The 20,308-nt window shown below is 40.2% G+C and overlaps 1 protein-coding gene across 7 annotated transcripts in view; it reads right to left on the minus strand.

Moving 5' to 3' along the window:
- RBM33 (RNA binding motif protein 33) overlaps positions 1 to 20,308 on the minus strand; it is a 95,921-nt gene that overhangs the window by 45,910 nt on the left and 29,703 nt on the right. For 5 of the 7 annotated variants that reach the window (XM_080936487.1, XM_080936488.1, XM_080936483.1 and 2 more), the window contains exons 6-10: positions 17,628 to 17,747; positions 10,390 to 10,561; positions 6,669 to 6,874; positions 3,265 to 3,547; positions 201 to 259 (exon numbers count right to left, since the gene is read on the minus strand). In XM_080936487.1, the coding sequence (XP_080792613.1) occupies positions 201 to 259; positions 3,265 to 3,547; positions 6,669 to 6,874; positions 10,390 to 10,561; positions 17,628 to 17,747 (840 nt within the window). The remainder of the gene's footprint in view (positions 1 to 200; positions 260 to 3,264; positions 3,548 to 6,668; positions 6,875 to 10,389; positions 10,562 to 17,627; positions 17,748 to 20,308) is intronic. The other 2 variants (XM_080936485.1, XM_080936484.1) reach the window with 1 other exon arrangement.

A 20,308-nucleotide genomic window follows, 5' to 3' on the forward strand; every position in this document is an offset into this window, starting at 1 on the left:
TCAGCAATTTTATAGCTACAGAATTAATTCTGCCCTCAAACAGCCAGTGACCTTAAGGTTTTAGTAAACATTTTCCACCAGAGACTGCAATGGACATTTTACTAAAGCCCATGCTGTTTCTGGCCAGGCAAGTGTAACACCAGTTACCTCTCAGTCACCATGTATTTTTCTCCCTGCCAGAGAGAATAGCTGCTACTCACTGGAAATCTTTGGGGTCCCACAGCAGGCCTCGGCTGGCTCGGAACTGGCAGCAAGGGCACTGTAAGAAAACACAGTCAATCACTTGGCATCAGACCAGCAGGCAGGAAGATAACACATGAGCTCTGGCACACAGTACACATTACACACACTGTGCATACAGTAACATTAAGTTTAGACGTCTATAAACAGTTGGTTCTTAAAGGAAAAGGAAGGGTAATTTTGATCCTAGAATAAAACAGTACCAATATGAAGCTTAAGTTCTAACAGAGAATTACTATTTAGAATTCAAATATTTTTACAACAAAAGAAGATAATTTTCTTGTGAAATAAAAAGATCTAGTTTCAGCAGGATGTAACATTGTAAGAACACTTGGAACCCTACCATTCAGGAGTCTGAAGGAGGACTGTTAAAATTGAGGCACAAACTGAAATGTGAATCCTATAGAATCACAAGAGAGTGAAGAGGAGAAGAGGAAAAAAGAAAGGCAGGCAGAGAAAAATGGAACAATGCTCATATAGCCTTACAAAGAATGACAAGAAATCAAACTTCTATCCTAATATTTAATGTTTGATTTTGTTTTTGAAGAGGCAAAATTCTTACCAGTCTACTAGACCAAGAAGTCCACTTACGATAACCACCTCTCCTCTGGTTTTTAGACCAAACTGGCCTTGAACTCACAGAGGTCCTCCTGCCTCTGCCTCCCAAGTGCTGGAATTAAGGTGTGCACCACTACCGCTCAGCAGAGGAAATCTCATGGTAGAAAAGAAGCGAGAGGACTATACTCTTCCGGCTAAAGCATATGCTGCCTCTTTGAAAAGTGCCACACATTATACTGATCTCACTGACTTAGATTTGAAAAACTCAGCACTGTTGTGTTATGGGAGCTCACAATCAAATATGGTACTAGATGCACCCAGAAAACTCCCATATAAGCACCTTAAATGTAACACATTTAGAGAGGACTTTAAAGAGGTCCAAATGACTATGAAGCAGCTGCAATGAGCTCTAATGGTACCCACTTCAACAACTGTTCTGTTGTCACTGTGTCTTCTAATCTTGTTCTTTCTTGACCCACCACTACAATGTGCATTAGCTAGTGGCTCCTGGGTCAAACATGCAGTTGAGGTTTCAAGTTGTCTCCACAGTAGGCCATTTTTAACTTAGGAAAGAGAATCACCACAAGTTGTTTGGTCTGATATTACTTCCACAGAATAAAGATCAAATAGTAAGATGTCATTAGCAAAGAATAATAGAGCATTAAAATGATACATAAACAAAAGCACAGTAAAAATGCATTCTACTAACAAATGACTAGTTTCAGCTATGTGAAAACCAAAATTCCTTTTTGTCCCAGCTTAATATACCATAACCCAGGCAAGTCCTCACAGTAAAAACTACAGTCCTTACACTGGCCACACAGGTGGGACCCTGCATCACTTCCCTCCTTCTGTAACCCACAAGGTGTTTGTCTCTCTTAATTACTTCAAACCTAAAATTTGTGTTCACCATCAACAGTCCCTCTTCTTGTGACCATCTTCAATGATGAGCCACTCCTTCTCATTCTGAATGACCCTAGAACCAGCCAACTAAATGAACCCCCAGATAACTAAATGCATTCCTGTAACTTTAATTTTTTCAATGCCTGTTTTTAATGATAGTTCTTAAATGCTTCAACTTCCCTTTTAGCCCACCATCCACCAGAGGGGGATATAGAAGAAGTAGAACTGTTTAGAAAGGGTTCTTTGGAGCAATTCCTGTCCGTGTTGTCTGGAAACAGGTCAGCAGTGGCAGCTCGAGCCACTGGCAACACCTCATGAAAGTATCAGCAGTCCAGTTCAGTAGAGTCAGGTCAGCAGCAGCAGTGGAACGACCAAGCAGGAACAGCCAGGCCTCAGCTTTGGCACAAGTCAGCAGGAGAGACACCAGGAAAAGTTCTCATCCGTACCTCTCTCAGCACAGTGACGATCAGCGAAAAAGCAAGACCAACAGCTAGCTCTATAAGCAGGCCAAATTTAGCCTCTGTCACAGTCAATTTAGTCCAATTTATACCCTCCAAACATCACCTGTCCTCCGTGGGTCTTGCCTCAGCACATGCATCTGTCTCAGCTAACTGACATCACTTTGCCTATCAGCCTGAATCCATAGAAGCAGTAAGAAACTGCAATACATCACCAGAAGGTTTTTGGTGTGTTTCTTTCTAGGTAGTCCCAACAAATGCAATGTAAGGCAGACCAATACAAACATTCCATTAACAAAGGATTTTTTCATCACGTGTCCTCTCATGTGCTTGCTTTAGCAGACCATCCTCTCTCCTGTGTCTACTTCAGCAAAATGTTCCTTCACAAGTCTGCCTTAGTCTTTCACTTGTGTCCATTTCAGGAAAACACTCCTTCTTCACCCACATGTCCCAACAAAAGACCAGCCAACACAACTGACTCTCCAAAGAACCTACAAGTTTCGACCTCACACTCCCAACTGTTCCCTTTGCCCTCATCATCTGCATTTAGCATGCTACACAAGGCCTATTACCGACCTTGGATGCTGACAGTCTGCCTCTGCCCACGAAGGAGCAAGAACATGAACAGAACTCTGGTCTGCTCTGCTCTCCAACAAAGCCAAGGTGCCTAGAACAGGTGGAACACAGAGAGAAGCAAGTGTTTCAGAGAAGCTACACATAACAGCTCCCAGCTCCAGCACCTCTTCTGTTATAGCAATAAAGATAGCCTGGTTCTTCCCTGTCAGGTAACACAAACTAAAGAGGTACACCATGCATGACCTAAGAAGAACCATTAACATTTCCAACATCCTTGCCATGAGACAGCTGAAATAAGCATTCAGAGACTTCATTCAACAACTACCTTCAGGCTGTGCCTCACATTGAGACTGTCACAGTATATTCCATTCAGTCACAAAGTAACAGATAGGCATTTTGAAGAAAGGAGCTTCTTCAAAGTTACACTACAAGCTACACTGTGTCTGTGACTTCTCACAGACCTGAACATGAATCTAGTTGCTACTGGAGTAGCTTTGTGAATGAACACATACCAGAAAAGAATACACACCTTGAACAGGGGTTACCACTGTCCCCTTGAAGTGTGGGTTGATGTGGATGTTCTTGGGCTGCTGAGGAGTCACTGGGGGAGGGGTCAGCATCATCCTTGGAGTCTCAATCTGGGGGGGCATGTGCACTCCCTGAGGTGGGGAGGGGTGATGCGGGTGCTGTAAGGGGAGTAGAGGCTGCAGCTGCTGCTGCTGGAACAGACTTCTGATTGGCTGCTGCTGAGGTGGTGGTGGTGGAGGAGGAGGCTGCGGCTGTGGAGGAGGAATTAATCTTGGAGAGTGAGCCTGAAAACCACCAAAAGAGAAAAATTTACAGAAATCAACATATAGAAGAATACAAAAGTAATGCTGATGTGCTACAAGCTTACACCAATTAACTTCTGAGAAATAGGCTTATAGTAAAAACTTGTATACAAACTTTATACACAGGATGTGCAATAGACTTACAAGATGTTATGTAACTTAGCCAGTCCATGGCAAAGAGAAGAAATGACAGCCCACACAACATGAATTCTGAAGAAATAAAATTCTGCCCAGGAAACAAACTGCCCATAATGAGAAAAGATACCCATATCCTCTAAGCATAGCTAGCCCTGCCTCTCTTCAAGAGGATAGAAGGCAGACAGAAGCAACCATTAGAAACTTGCCATTAAGAAAGGGTCAGGGCTACATAGAGCTGTTCCAAGAAGATACTCTGAGAAAGTGGTATCTGGGCCAAGCCTGGACAAAAGAGAATAATAGACTATGAATGGAGAAAAATAGGCAAAAGGACTTCCTGTTTACTGGGGGGCGGGTAGAATATGCACAGAGGGTCAACAAACAAACAAATAGAAGCACAACTTAAAGTAGCCAAGATAGCTAAAGTGGCCTCCAATCCCTACAGCCCCATGTCTCAAGTCCACATTGAAAGGTTGTACAGGAAGCAGCAGGCCTATTACTGAAAGGGGCAGAAAGTGATCTGGAATCAGACAATTTGATTCCACGAGTTTCACTTTTAATCACTAATCAGCTCTACTGCCAATTAGCAGTCAAAACACTTGTAATTCAGCTGTCTAATTAGTCCTTTTCCCTGGGATGATGCCCAATTATAGAGGGTCTCTGCATTCCAAGCGAAAGATACAACATGCATGGTGAGGAAGCCCCAGTGATACCCTTTCTAGGAAAGTGACTGACTGCTCACAGTATAAGATGGACAAGATGGACACAGGCCTGTGACAGGCCATGGCAAAAGGCAAATAGAAGAACAGCCACAGCCTGACAAAAGACTTCAGAGAAACAATAAGATTAAAGTTAAATTGTATATGGTCTTGGCTAGCTGCCCTTCCCAAGAAAGGACTTCTCCAAAGATTCAGAAACCGATAAACCTGAACTCTTCTATCCCTAGAATCCAAAGCACACTACCCATTATTTTTGTGCACACACATGTTGTTTGAGCTTACTGAGAGAGGCTGGCACTCCAATGGGGGGGGGTTCCTCCTCCCCATTTCAGACACTAGCATGTTTGTCTTGGGTGGAAGGCCCCCCCTAACTTTCTGATAAGGAGGAAATAGAACAGCACACTGTCCAAGAATAGAAAACTCATTGTCACTGAGAATAATTAAGTCATGTCACTGCCTAATGACTAACACTGGGAATAGCAAACTGTTTAAAATAGTAGATCTTACTATTGTTATCGCATGATAGAAAAATACCTAAAATACCTATAGCATGAAAGAGAAACTGTTAGTTCAGTCATGGGAAGCTCATTAATGAAGAAAAAAAACTAAACTAGAAACACCTCACATCCCTGGTTGGTTTCTGCTGGAAGCTGTGAGCCCCTGATTTAATGTTACCCACCTACTGTCAATATTCATTAACCTGGAGGGCCTCAGCTGAGCAGAAAATTCTGCACTGGCCTGGACTCTAGCTGGGTGCTTTAGAGGGGCTTCTCTACAGTAGATCTCTCCTGAAAGGAGAGCACAAACCCTGAGAGAGAGACCAAGAGAAACACAACTATTGCAAACGTTCCCACCAAAGACATGGTAACATGACATGATGGAGACGTTAGCCGCATGGTACAATCATCGTCACATAGCACGTTACCTGTGAGAGGTAGGAGGAGAAGAGGAGTAGCGCTAAAGCAAAGCAGCCCAAAAGAGAAAGTCATATGATTACTGGGACCCTAGGTATGTGCTGTAAGACACCCAAAATGAGGCTAGGAATTCAAGAAAAACAGAGCCCAGATCAAGAAACAACACTGAAGAGCATTCCTCCGAGAATGTGAAGGTGAACAGGCAAGGGGACAGATCCATTCTGCATGAGGAATAAGTAAACAAGATTAAGTATCTCTATGGCTTGAGGAGGGACACCACAGGCAAGCTCAATGACACACGATAACCCCAATAGGAAAGACAAGGCTGCAGCCAAAGTGCATGGCTGGTCAGATGGTTTGGTGGCTATGCAAGCCACCAGGTGGCTAGTCACAGAGCACTGAAAGACACAGCTACCCTGTCAGGATGCAGGTTACCTTTGTTTACTAACTAGCTGTTATCTCCCACCCATTCTCCACTTTCCTTCTCACTGGTAAATAGGAACTCATTCTGATGAAAAACTAGTCTGGAGCATAACTTGTTGACCTTGATGGAGAACCAACCAATTGTGAACAAAAGAGCAATGTTGTACTGATGTCACCAAACTTTCAAGTGCTATTACTATTACCCACCTTTCCCTCTTCCCTTGGGGTACATTAAAACTGGATTCTCACACAAGGCCAACAACTACCCTTTCTCCTTCATCACTTCACCAATGGATGGCATCTGAAACATTGTTAACAGAAGCCACACGCAGGCAGCAAGCCTTAGAGGGGATGTGGTATACACTAGGTGTATCTTGCATTGTTTCTTCCTAACATTGTCTTCCAAAAAAGAAAGCCCTGAGGTTTTACCTCTACCTTGAAAAGGACAAAACACCATGACTCCTATCTTTGCTTCTGAGACTTCCCAGAAGAAATCTATCCAAGTTTAACTTCGTAGTACAGTCTCAAGTTATGAACATTTTAAAAAGATAGAATAACTAAGGAAAACTACTATTGGGGAGGAAAACCTATAGAAAAAAAGTTTATAAAAAAATCAAGTGTGACCTAAACCCTGTGTCAACATCAGCATATCTCACTAATATAAGGGAGAAAAGTGGGGCTCGGCTGTAGCTACACAGGCCATCAGCTGTTCAACAGAAGTGTTGAGATGGATTTCTAACTACCTAGTAGTGAAAGGACCCAATCTTCAGGCTAAAAACAAAATATTACCACAGACCAAAATTCAGAAGCTTCAGCCATTTCTTCTACTGCTTCGGTGTCATTTCAGAAAAGTTGAGTGTCAACTGTGTTTTGTTCTAAAACTATCAGGTACTACATTATAACCCAAATTACCACAACAGGAGGCTGTGTAGGAAGCAGGGCAGGCCTATGCTCCTTCACTCTTGCCCTGTCGCTGTTGTCTCGCCTCTGGTCTCCCATCCCGCGGCACATGGAGCCTCCGCGCCGTCCTCCCCGCCGGGAACCGTAGCGCCCCTGCTTGTGCTGCCGCTCTCTCTCTTCAAATTCAAGCAGTGCAGCTTTGGCTTCTGCCGAAAGCTCTGTTTAAAAAAGATGTACAGGTGTTAAGTACAGCCCATACTACGGACATCAGTGGAGAGAACAGTAAGAACCAAGTCCCATCTATCAATCTTAAATGCTTTCCTTTTCACAGTGTAGATGTAGCAAATCTAAAAAGTAGTCCACAGACCATTACAGTAAAGGAGGAAACTGCTCCTCTATTGGGCTCCAATGAGGCCAGTAAGAGAATGGTGGTGCATGCCTTTAGTCCCAGTACTCAGGAGGCAGAGGTAGGTGAATTTATATGACTCTGAGGTCAGCTTGATCTACAAAGTGAGTTTCAGGACAGCCATGGCTACACAGAGAAACCCTATTTCAAAAAACAAAAACAAACAAAACAAAAAAAGAATGCCATTAATGTGCAAGCAGCACAGAATTAGAAGGAAACAAACAAAACCAAAACCCCCTTTCTGACATAAATCAAAGCCATTACTGACTTCCTTCTGAAGTTAAATTATTAAGGATAACTCCTGAATGAACAGTCATTAACAGCATTTTGCTTTAAACATGTATGTTCATTAGCATATATGTCATGCTGTAGAGACATTGTATGGCCATGCAGCAGCTACAGACACCTTGTCAAATAAGAGGAAAGCCATGCAAAAGAAAGCTGGCTACTTAAAGCACTGCAGGAGCTTCGTGTGCCTACTTTGTTCCTATGTTTCACAGTGCAATGAACATGGCACAGACCCTAAAAATCTCCCACAGTGCATTATTCTAAGCATAAATAGGGTCCCGTTATTTTACAGTAGTGTTTAAAAAGTACTATTTAGTAATACTACTACACAGCAGTACATCCCATTTTCGTAAATGTGTACTTTCTCAAAATATCACCAAACACTATCAGAAGCCTTCCTCTTCCACCGAGGCCACTTAAGTATCACTAGAATCTATTTTGCCACATCAGACTCAAAATCTCTTAAGTTATGATTCACTTTCTTGAAAATACTGATATGGAATCTCCTCTCATCCAAAGGAATATGAGCTCTTGGGAAAAAAACATAATCTTTTAGCCAGCATGGGTCTTTATTTTAATCTTGACTACATTGTTGCTTCACACACATTTTATGCAGTGAATCAGCAATTATTTTTCTAGTGGTTCAGAGTGTCAAGATTAATTTTACTATCCTCAGTAATAAAATGGTTTCAAATGACATCTTTAATCAGCAAGAAAAAATGTTCTCCTCCAATTGAGACAAGCTGTCACAAAAGGTCACCAAAATATGACAGGATAGAAATTACATTTGTAACTTCAACTGCAATGTTAATTTTCCCGAGAGTGTTTCCTGATCTATGTCCAAATTCTAAAGGGACATATCATAAAGCAACTACAGTTATACTACACTATTTCTAGCAACAACATATTTGCACCCAAATAATTATAAAGCACTTAGAAAAGAATGTATACTTATGGCATACAGTTTGGCAAAATTAAATTGGCAAACATCAAAAAATAACTGAACCCTCAGAATTTTAAAACAAGAACTATAGTATAAAAAGGTAAGTATATGACTACTAGCACGAGCAACCACCCACTGTAAATGGATGAAAGGGTTCTTCCCACAGGCCTTTGGTTTCCAATCAAAGTAGCTAGGATATTAGTTCAATAGACAAGATTTATTACTTTGTCTTAACTGTCAAGCAGTTAAGACAAAGTAATACAAAGTAACTTAATATGATGCATGTAAGTGAGACTGAAGACAAAATTCATAGAGTGACTAGGAAGCTTAGCTTTAAAAAACACTTTCCCTCACACCCATGCTGCTTTCAAAAACCACTGAAGATCCAAGTCTGATTCCTAGAGCAAGAGAAGCTACTGCTCTGCACTTCTAGGCAGAGTCTAGAGAAAACTGGTCAAAGTATCCTTGTGTAGAACATGCACTGACATTTTCATATACAGTAAACCAATCCTTTACACAGTCTAGCTCAACTGGGCTCTACCAGAGAATTACCACCTATGCCTGTGGCTTCTTCTGCACCAAATTATTTACATTCTGAATTCAGTTGAATGTCATCCTTGGGAAAATGGAAAAAAACATAAATATATTTCTGCAAGGTTTAACTTGTAGAAAAAAATCCTGACCGTGAAAAGGGCTAACCAATTAATTAATAAGAATATCTGGGGCTAGAGAGATGGCTCAGTGGTTAAGAGCACTGACTGTCCTAAGTTCAATTTCCAGCAACCATATGGTGGCTCAAAAACCATCTTCTATTGGGATCCAATGCCCACTTCTGGTATCTGAAGACAGCAACAGTGTACTCATATTCATAAATTAATAATTAAAAAAAGAATATCTCAGCCCCAAATTCTACAGCCTGAAGTAAATATCCCAATCAACAAGTGAGATTCTGCTGTTTAACAGTGGAGAGGATCATGTGTGATATAGTGCTTTTCACACTTGAAACAACATTATGTGTCTCAAAGTGATCAAATGTCATTCTAGATCTCAAAAAGATTACTTCACACACAAGCTTTCAGAATCAGAAATGAGAAGTACCACAGCAGCAACTGATTCTCAAGCTGCAAAGAATTCTCAAGATTAATCAACTATCTATCACTAAGGAAATGCGTTATTATTTGAGGGCTGTAGAGTTGGCTCGGAGTTAAGAACACTGGTTGCTCTTCCAGGGGTGCCAAGTTCAATACGCAGCACCCACATGGCCATTCATAAACACCCCTAATTCCCGTTTCAAGGGATCCAGACCCCTTTTCTGAGGTCCACACACATGATAAACACACATTTATTTCAGTCAAATACTCAAAACACACAAAATAAAATCTAAAATTTTACAAGTTTTTATTTGTAAACAAAATGACAAAAAGAAAACAAAAAAATTAAATGTTCAAAAACTACGCATCACTGGAGAACACAGGATCTCTAGAAGAAACACACTCTCATCTCAGTATAAAAGCAGGCAAACTGCTTTACAGTCCAATAAACTCCATCTTGGGACTGGGGACACAAAAGCAAGCTGACAGGTAATACTCATGTAAACTCCCAGCTCTCAAAGACTACGTACGGCAGCTTCTTCCTCACAAAGTCCTGTATCTGTCCACTGCCAAGCATCCCCCCACCTCAGCACAGTCAAGAACACAGGACACAAAGGAGAGTAGCTTTAAGTTATACACTCCCAAAGAAAAGGACTAAAAAAAAAAAATTAAATGCTTTTCAATACTTCACTCAAACACAGATAACCCAGATGTGGTTGTTTGGCAAAATGTTGAGCATAACACAGCTGGGCACCAGCCTCCCATATACCTACACCCTCCCTTACCAACAATCAATCATAATACGATATGGAGAGATCTGAAGTGAAAATGAAGACTGAGGACAAGGAAGGAAAAAAGAAAAGAAAGGAGGGAGGGAGGAAGGAAGAAAGGAGGGAGGGAGGGAGGAAGGAAGGAAGGAAGGAAGGAAGGAAGGAAGGAAGGAAGGAAGGAAGGAAGGAAGGAAGGAAGGAAAAAATTAACCCATAGGCCCAAAACAAAAATTACCCAAAGTTTCTGGAATGTTCCTTCTCTCTCTAGTTACATCTGAAAGCCTAATAATTGTTCCTTCTTTCCTTTCAGTTTTAAAACGTAATCGTCCAGATTCTTCATCATCATCATCTTCTTCATCTGATTCTTCTTTTATGTCTTTCTGAAGTTCCAGGGTTTCCATTCCTCCCTACAGGCAGACAGAAGCAAAGAAGGAGATAAGCCCATAGTCATTTAAAATGTGAGCACATTTCAAAGTTCTTGTGGTAAAAGGCTATGTGAAACCTGAAGCCAACTCCAGTTGGGGAAAAACTTCAAATATTAAAAAGAAACTTACTTCGAGAAAACTTCAAACTCCTGCCTGTAGTTAATACACAAGGATGTCCCCACTACAGCTACTCAGACTTGCTTGAGTATAGACATGTTAAACATCCGTGCTGCCTTGCATCTAATCCAGACCACACAACTTACATTGTCTATGACTATGATGTAAGCTAACATATGGAAATCCACCACTGAGATAACACAGGACAGTTAACAGTGCAGAGCTCACCTGGTAGCTGTAATGGCTACTTCAGTCAAGTAAGCTGAATCATTCACAGTCCCTAACCACATATTTTGGTCTTCTATCAGGAGAGCAGTTCCTGTCAGTTCGGGGTTTTGTGGTCACTATCCCTGCCCCTTCCCTACTTACTTTACTCTTCCTGTCTAGTGTTAACTCACCACAGACTTAGTGCTGAGACCAGTAAAAGACAAAAAATATTTCTTCTACCACTTTTCAATACTAAAACCAGGTTTTATTTTAGCAGAGTCTCTTACAAAAATTTCCTCTAGTGCTAACCCAAACTAAAGCAGTTTTCTAATACAATTCTTCTTTCTGAGCTCCCTCTTAGGTCAGTTTTAGTAGCCCACAGGCAGATGAAGACAAATATGTACTAAACATAAGGCTCATTTAAACATTTTCTACCACTGTAATAACAATGCAGCTTGCTTCTTCATTATCATGAACATGTTATCTTTACTCTTCAAAGAAACAAAGACATATTGTCAGAAAATGTGTAAGATGCTTAACCCATGGACAATTACAGTTAACTTCCTTTCTTAAATGTTATGAATGCAAAAAGATAACTACAAGCCAGACTCTATAACAAGTACTACAAATGAAAAAACAGATCTAGGAATCCAAATGCTGAACTAATGCCTATAGTTTCTCAGTGCTGAGGTTTAGCATGCTAGAGAATTCTGCAACAGAAAAATTCCCCATTCTTGCTAGTGTAATACCATTTCTGAATCACTGTGTACATAAAGGCATCAAAATGAGTAGTATCCCTGATGAGGCCTCAACACACCATTACCAAAATGCCCTGCTGTGCCTCCACATGCTCCTGCAAGACTACTCTGTTTACACCAATGATAAACACCAATGCATATCACTACATATACACCAATGACTGGAAATCCTTTTTAGAAGCAGATTCTGATCTGGGAGGTTCAGGGTGGGACCTGAGAGTCCACATTCCTAACAACCTCCCAGGGAAGCCAAATCTTGGCCACAGAGAAGAAATCATATCTACCAAAGCAAAAACCTTATTGTAGTAGTTATAACAACCATATTATTACTTCAACAGATGCAAAGCTTGGTGTCCATTAGAAAATCACCACTAGCAAACTAGAACCAAAAAGAACATCTTCAATGTGAGAAGAAAAAATTTAACAATGAGCAGTAAGGTGCCTTCTTCCTAGCACTAAAAATATGGCAAGAAAATCAGCTTTGAAGCAAGTTTTCTCCTACACATAGCACCTGCACTGAAGTCAGTAAGGCAAAATAAATAAAAAGGATTCTAAGTACAGAGAAAAAATTAAGATGGTGTCATTAACAGATAACTTATATTAACATGTTAACTGGGCATGAAGGAAGGGCTGGAGAGATGGCTAAGTGGTTAAGATTACATAATATTCTAGCAAAGGATCCTAACTAAATTTCAGTACTCACATAAGGTAATTTATAACAAGTGCCCACATAAGGTTAATTACAAAGTAATTTACAACAACCAGCACTAGCAGGTCCAATACATTCTACTGGTATTCACAGAAACCTGCACTCATGCACACAACCAAATACAAAGACACACACACACACACACACACACACACACACACACACGCACGCACGCACGCACGCACGCACGCACGCACGCACGCACGCACGCACACACACACACTACACCACAAACAGCATAAAAATAAAACCTTTAAAAATTAAAATAAATTTTAAAATAATAAACATTCATTTTTAATCTAGAGCTACCTGGCAACCTCCATCAAACCTCCATCCAGACTTCTAGTAGATACTAACAAATCTGTGACAGGAAAGAACCTTAGAAAAGAATAAAGTTGGTAGATTTACACTACCTAGTTTCATGTTTCATTATTGCTGGCATACAGACTTTATAAAAACAAATTGGTGCAAAAGAGCCTGATAGTAAATAAAGTCATCCAGTAACACAAAAGCTACAGTTATTTGATGGGAAAACTTACACAGCAAACCAGTGAAAAAGTTGTAAAAACATTTTTACTTAAAAACAGCTCTCGTACCTCACATGCTATTAGATAAGGGAGTGTCTAACTCTAAACCTACACTGGCTAATAATACAAAGCTTTCCAAAGAGAAGTGGGAGTTAATTTTCTAAGCATGGAATAGTCAAAATTTTCTTAAGTCACAAAATTACTTGGACATCATCCAAATTACTTTCTACTTACTAAAGTTAAATGTGAGGGCTGGATAGCTCAACAGACATCACCAGGGGGTCTGATGAGCCTCTTCTGGCCCTCAAAGGCAGAAGCACACAAGGCACAGCAGCATGTATGCAAACAAAACTCCCATATACATTAAAGAAAAAAAAAGTTTTAAACTTAAAATTTGTTAATACCCATACCACCATGAACTTGGCTGATCTTATGTAAAACAAAACAAAACAAACTGAAATTTTAGAAAATAATGATGTAATCAGAGGTTCAGAAAAAAATTTACAAACCATGTATCTGCCAATCGATTTGATATCTAAATTATGCAAACACTTATCTAGCAACCTCTCTCTAGATTACAGACACTAAGTACATGCATACATAATATACATAAACAAAATATACTATGTGAAATACAGATATATATACAATAGTCTCAATGAAGACCTTATAAATTCTGTAGCTTATATAAACATGTCAACCCACTTTAAAGAAAAGGTGACCAAACCCAAAAACTACATAAAGTCCAAAAGATTATATATAGTGCTCAGTATCATTAGCCATCAGAGATGCAAACAAAACCCACAATGATACAGCCACTGAAGGGCTAAAGGAAGAAACTCATTCCAAATGGGGAGGAACAGTGGAGATTTTCAACCAGAGGAAAGGTATAAAATGATAATCACTTTGGAAAACTATTTGTTAATCACCTAAACAAATAAAAACTCAACACATGCTAATGTACCTCAATCATTCTTCCAATACCTACATGGTTATATGGGTGTAGTTCAGTGGTACTTGCTCAATATGCCCGAGATTCTAGGTTCACACCACAGCAACAAATCAGGGAGCAGGTAGACATTAAGATGAGCTTCCAGTTTAGTTAGATTGAGTAAGGTAGGAGAAACAGTAGCGCTAGCCTCTGCAAAGCCAGGACTTGAGGGGGAGAAGCTGTTTATTTGCATTGAATGTTAATATCAGGGTTTTAAGAGACTACTTCAATCTTTTCTGACTGCTGGATGTAAAACAGGAACCTTTCCCTTAAGCTGAATTTTACTTTTCTTTTTGCCCCATACTTTCACTCTTTGAAATAAATTAAAAAAGAAAAAAGACTAGTGGAAGAGACTCTCTGCTCAGATGTACAGATGTAGAAGTGTCAATTGAGTGTTAATGTCAGCACTTTAAATGACTACTCTGATCTTTTTTTTGTGAGTGCTAGGTATAAACAGGAGCCTTTCCTTTGAACTAACTTTGATTGGGGGGTGAGGGGGGGAGAGCTGGAGTTCAACTCCCAGCAACTTCATGGTGGCTCACAACTGTTTGTATGTAGTAGGATCTAATGTCCTCTTTTGGCATGCAGGTGTGCACGGAGAGAGAATATTCATATTCATAAAATAAATAATTTTTTAAAGTTGAGCTTTCCTGAGTGGCAATAATATTATCCCTCATCAATGACAATAAAATAAAATAGAAAGACAGGTGAAATTATGGTACAGAAAATTATGAAACCGAAAATGAACCCCTCTCTGGTGTTTGGGTAAGATCTCTTGCCAGTGAAAAACCAAGGCTTCTAACACAATTACCAAGATTTACTGTGATGGCTGCCAACAGAAAGAATACAATATTCCTTTTATGCAGAGATATTTTCAAAAACTACTGTTATACAATAAACCACTTTTAAGGCCCTGAGTTTGGCTTTACTCTTTTCCCAGATATTTTATGAGACTATTTTATTTTATTAACTTTAGTTTACATGAAAACATTCTAACCCCATCAGCAACTCTGATGGCCTCGGCAGTTGAGGAAGCCTATCAAAGCACTTCAGGAAGCACCCTATGATCTCATTTAAAACCTCAGCACCCTGAAGAATCCACCAATATAAGTATATAAAAGCTTCTTTAAAGACTTAACATACAGTGTGACTCATGCTGGGAGGAGTTTCTATCTTTTCTCTGGGAGTCTTTCTTTTAACCCTGTGCAATCTGTCTCTTTGTCCTCTCTCTCCATGAACTCCAAATATGCTCCATACTGACTCATCCTGAAATTATTTCTTGTGGTAAAGCCAAGAATGCCAGTTTCACCTAACTGGAGGTCTCTGAAAAGACATCAGGCTACTGTAGGTAGCTGTATAGAGCTGTATCTCTGGCTTGTACCCTACGGCTGCCAGCAAAATGGTAAGCTGGTATATGCTTGCATAAAAACTTAATCTTTTGAGATGCAAATGACTAATTTACTAAATGTAAACTATTATAGTCTGGGAGACCACTGGGTGTCTATCAGTCTCTTTACTCCCTTAAAGCAACCCAAAATTTACTATTTCTGCTAGGCTATCTGGCCAGTGAACATCAGGATCCACTTGTCTACAATACCCTAATGCTGGGACTAACAGAAAACTCGTGACTAACTAACCCCACAGTCTAAAAACAATCACTAAGGATACTTTATCTTCATCCAAACTGTGGTTGTTTTTAGATATAAAAAACAAGCAATGAAGGAGCAGAGGGGAAGAGTATATCACCTAGCTCTTCTCACTTAAGACATTACTTCCCATGCTGTACAGCAAAAGAAAGGCTAAGGTTTCCCTCCTATGGGGCCACTATAGTTACCTGACCAAAACTTTGACCTATCAACATACACATTTTAGGGTTTTTAGTCCATCTTAGATTATATTATCCCTTTAAATAAACTCATTAAAGTAGAAGTGATGAGTCAAAGGACAACATGCTTCAGGGCTGAGCCTGTCAAGGACAGTAAGAATGTTGATTATACTCCTGAAAGCTGGCAAAGTAGCCTGTCACATACTCATGAAAGATGTGAGATGAGAAAAGACTAAGACTTGGTAGAACTGGGCACTTCCCTGAGGCCCTGCTTGCCCAGGACTTTGCTATCACATCCAGAGGGAACATACTTAAGAACGGATCCTTTTGCATGTGGGACTGCTATTCAACCAACACAGACCTGTCCTGGAAGACCCTTTCTTTCAAGGTCATCTGGTACATAAGCACACCTGAGCAGAGATACTGAAAGAACAAGCAGTGACATGCTCACAAATATGTAGAAAACAGAAATGGTGTTGTGATATTTCTACTACAGGTCCCCCAACAAAATAGGTTTTGCCCATATTAAAATAGGTTTTAATTCTTACCTTACTGAACATATTTTCATGAGCTTATAGCTTATTTGCTTATCCTGTGAGGACACACGATATATGTATAGAACTGTTTCCCTGCCAACTTTTGACTACCTCCTTGGCAGTCTTACAACTGCTCTGCTCCCTGCTTTCAGGTCTTCTTGATTTCTTTCTCAAGTGTCCTTGCAGGCCCGGCTAAGCTGAGTCATCAGTGTGCTAGGAGAATAATACTGAACAGTGTAGGCAACCAGGCTGCCTGTTCTGGGTCTTCTTCAATTTGCCATGGTTCCCTGGATTAGACACACCTTCTTCAACAACTAGACAATTGGGGTGAAGAGTCTTTTACACTAGTCTTATTTTTTTTTCCTCTGTTTTTAATTTATTTCAAAGAGAGAGACACAAAGTAGAAAGGGGGGGGAGGGAAGGAAGGAAGGGGGGAAGGGAAGGGAAGGAAGGAAGGAAGGAAGGAAGGAAGGAAGGAAGGAAGGAAGGAAAACTCAAACTCAGCTTAGGGGAAGGCTTCCAGAGTGCTAAGTGGCTTTGATGGGTATATTCTCTGGCAACCAGGAACATTAAGGTAAGTATTAGAGAAACAATAATGTTAACATTTTATCCCAAGGATAAAAAGGTTTATGGTCTGTTACAGACCTAGCCACAGTAGCTACCAGTTCTCAGTGAGACAGAAGCTCAGAATTACCAAAGCATTCTTAAGAGTACTTCAGAGGTAATTCTACAGTCTCAGACATGGGCCCTTCCACAACAGGACCTTTTCAGTACTTGTGTCTGAGCCTCCCTCCTGGAAGCTGTCATTTTCTGCTGTGCACAACAGTAATTTTCAGTGCCTTCTTTCCTACATGAAACTGCAAAGTCCCTTGGGGCCAGAAACCCAGATCATCACTGTTTCAACACTAAGGACAAACCCTAAAACAGCTTAGGGAACTTGGCATTGTTTCTTGAATAATGGTGCAAATTAACTAATATTAACTAATTAAAACAATTATAGTACTGATCTCAAAGCAATGACATAACACTTTTAAAAATCATCCCTGTGCCAACCTGATAAACTGAGATAAACCCCTCAAAACAAGCTTGCCCTGTGTATGTGCCATGCAGATACTCAAAGCAAGCAAACACACACACACACACACAAATAAAAAGAAACAAATAAGTAAATAAACAAGCACTACCACTCCAGAGCACACACTTCTCACAGGCTCCAGGCACCAGAACTCACTTCTCTAGGCCCAGGTTTGGGCTTCTACTACAGTGCACACAGTTCAGAGATGCCATTGATTTTTCACTAGTACTTTTCTTTTAATAGGTACTCAGTTTAAATCTGGAAGGAAAGAAACTCAGGAAACTGTAGAAGTTGAACAAGTACCTCGTGGGTCTCAGAAGCAACCTGGGAATCAGTAATCTCATCTAAGTCATCTTCAGCCTCACAGTCTTCCCGCACTTGCAGCCCTTGTTGCCCACCATAAGCCTGCAAGTATTCTTCATCCTAACGGCCATTAAAGAGAAGAAACATTTTTCTCACAAAGCTTTTGGTTGTTTTCAACCACTTTTCATGTATGATTCATGCAGCGTTATTTTAACACATTCTACTGTGGGGATGCCCTGACCGAGCACTCAGCAACCCAAGCATACATGCTACTCCAGCGATGAGAGCGAGAGCAGCTCTCATATCGGCCCAAAGGAAAAAAGCTTTACAAGAACCAGGCTTGTGTGCGTGGGCTTGGCGGCAGCAGGAGCTGATCTCTATGCCCCTCATCAACCTGAAGCCAATAGCAAAAGCAGGAGTGGGACAGTTTGACAAAGTGTTTATCACACATCACACTACAGTGTATTCTTCATCAAGTCTTTCTTTCTCTTGGGTGAGGTTTTGGATGAAATGAAAAGGGCTTATCAGTAGGCAACCTTGTCCCTTCTGAGTTCAGGCAAGGCAGAAGACAAAGTGACCAGAGAACACCACATTGCCAAAGAAAGCAGACTGATACTGACATTGCCTACAAGTAGTGAGGTGGGGAGAACTGACCCTCTGCTTCTCAAGATGATCCTGAGAGTGCATTCCACTATGCGCAAAAACTGTTAGCATCTCATCAAAGCAACACTTCAGCCAAATCCACATGGAACAGTCTACTACTCTTTACACAAATGGTAAATTTGAACATGGTTTTTGAAACAATGTTTTTATGAAATCTTATTCAATACTAACTTCACAGTGAATATACTTGGATGTCACCAACAAACATTATTCTGTTAGCTAATGAACAACAGTTCTTGCTAATACCAGAGTACAGATGGTAAAATGCAATCACACTCATCAACAATGGTGCCTGCAAAATTCACTTAACAGACCTTCAGAACTATGTTAAGCAGTCTCTTAACATCCCTGAAATCTCCCATTCCTCACATGTGACAGTATCCCTTGCAATTACAAAGTGTGGTTTTATGGCTTCTACAGTCAGTTCTGCACCAAATGCATGATTTTGTGAGTAGGCTCTCACAGAAAGCTGTTACTTGTGAGATCACATTTCAGAGTTAATTCTTGCTTTGAAGATCAGGTCAACAAATCCTGACTAGGACACAGAACCAGTTTAAACCACTTAATAAACTACATGCCCATAGGATACACGGGGACACAATCTATTCATGTGTTTACTGGTCTAATGGCAATATGCACATGAGGGATAGTCTGAGACAAGATCACAGCAAAGCACTCTACAGCTTAATTCTGATTTCTTCCCACCCAGAGCAGTCCATCACTTCAGATATTATCACTGTGAATCCATGAAGACAGAAGATGATAACTTTGGCTCCAACACCAGATATAGTAAGGTAGGCTGCCACTGGTCACAGAACATTCAGGCATGAAACACTAGCATACTCAGAATTGCAAAATAAAACTTTAAAGTTTCTAAGGAAAAAAAGTAATTCATTTTTAGGTAAGAGTCCAACAAGCATTTCAATTTAAATATTTTATTAGTTTCAGTACCTGAATCTTGGACCACAGGATGCTAAATTATTTAAATGGATTTTGTATTATTCCTAGGACTTTATGTGGTCCTAAATTGGACAAAGATATACATAAGAAAATTTCTCACTGACTACAAGTTCTCTCTGTACAAGTCCCCAAGAACTAAGTGGCTGAACAAACTCACCCTATCCACACTCTCCACTCTATGCTGACTATTTAAAGAGTAGAGAACCAAAGAAATGAATAGCTAATGTTACCAATAAATAGTAACAGTCAAACACTAGAAAATAAAACTAGCACATTTTCGAAAGACCTTAAATTAAACAAGCAGCTTAAATTACGTTGTCTCGCATAAGCAAGCAGTACTCGGTACTGAAGGACTGAGTACTAAAACACACCATTACAGGACCACAGACAGCAGACTCCACTGATCACAAACTACATACACTTTCAGAAGAACGAACCTTGCTTCCTGAGACACCAAACCTCAGTCATGACTGAACTAAGTATTTTCAGGCTCTGTATCATCAACCCCTAGTATAGCAGGCTGTTACATTACAGAAATGACCAAGACTCCTTAGCTGTTGACCAGTGTCCTCAATGCAAGCACACACTAAATGATGGCACCACAGTCAAGGATGCTACTCTACCAACAAGAGTTCTACACACCTCTTGTCCATTTTGTTTACATGGAACCCCAATGAAATGAAACCCTTAGGCATTACACAATGCAACAGTAACATCTTCCCAGAATCAATGTCATCAGGTGCTTTTTAAAAACACAAATCTCTTCTGATAACATACCATTATGGTAGACAGTGACTAATCTACCACCAGTAACCAATTCTTTCCTGGTGTTTAATAAAAATAAACATTGCCTACCAAAGAAATCTTTCTGTAATGAAGACCAGCACCATCTTAGCTTGCTGATTACAGATAGATAACAAATTATGTGTGACATTTTCTAAACTAACCTCAACCTCTTTATTCATGTTTAGACAGTTCTCAGTAAGAAAGGGATGAATGAAGACAGGACATCAATCACTGTGGAATATTAGCACCTTAAAGATGTCTTTAGCAGGTCA

This window comes from Micromys minutus (genome assembly GCF_963924665.1).
Source record: "Micromys minutus genome assembly, chromosome: 23".
Taxonomy (NCBI): Eukaryota; Metazoa; Chordata; class Mammalia; order Rodentia; family Muridae; genus Micromys; species Micromys minutus.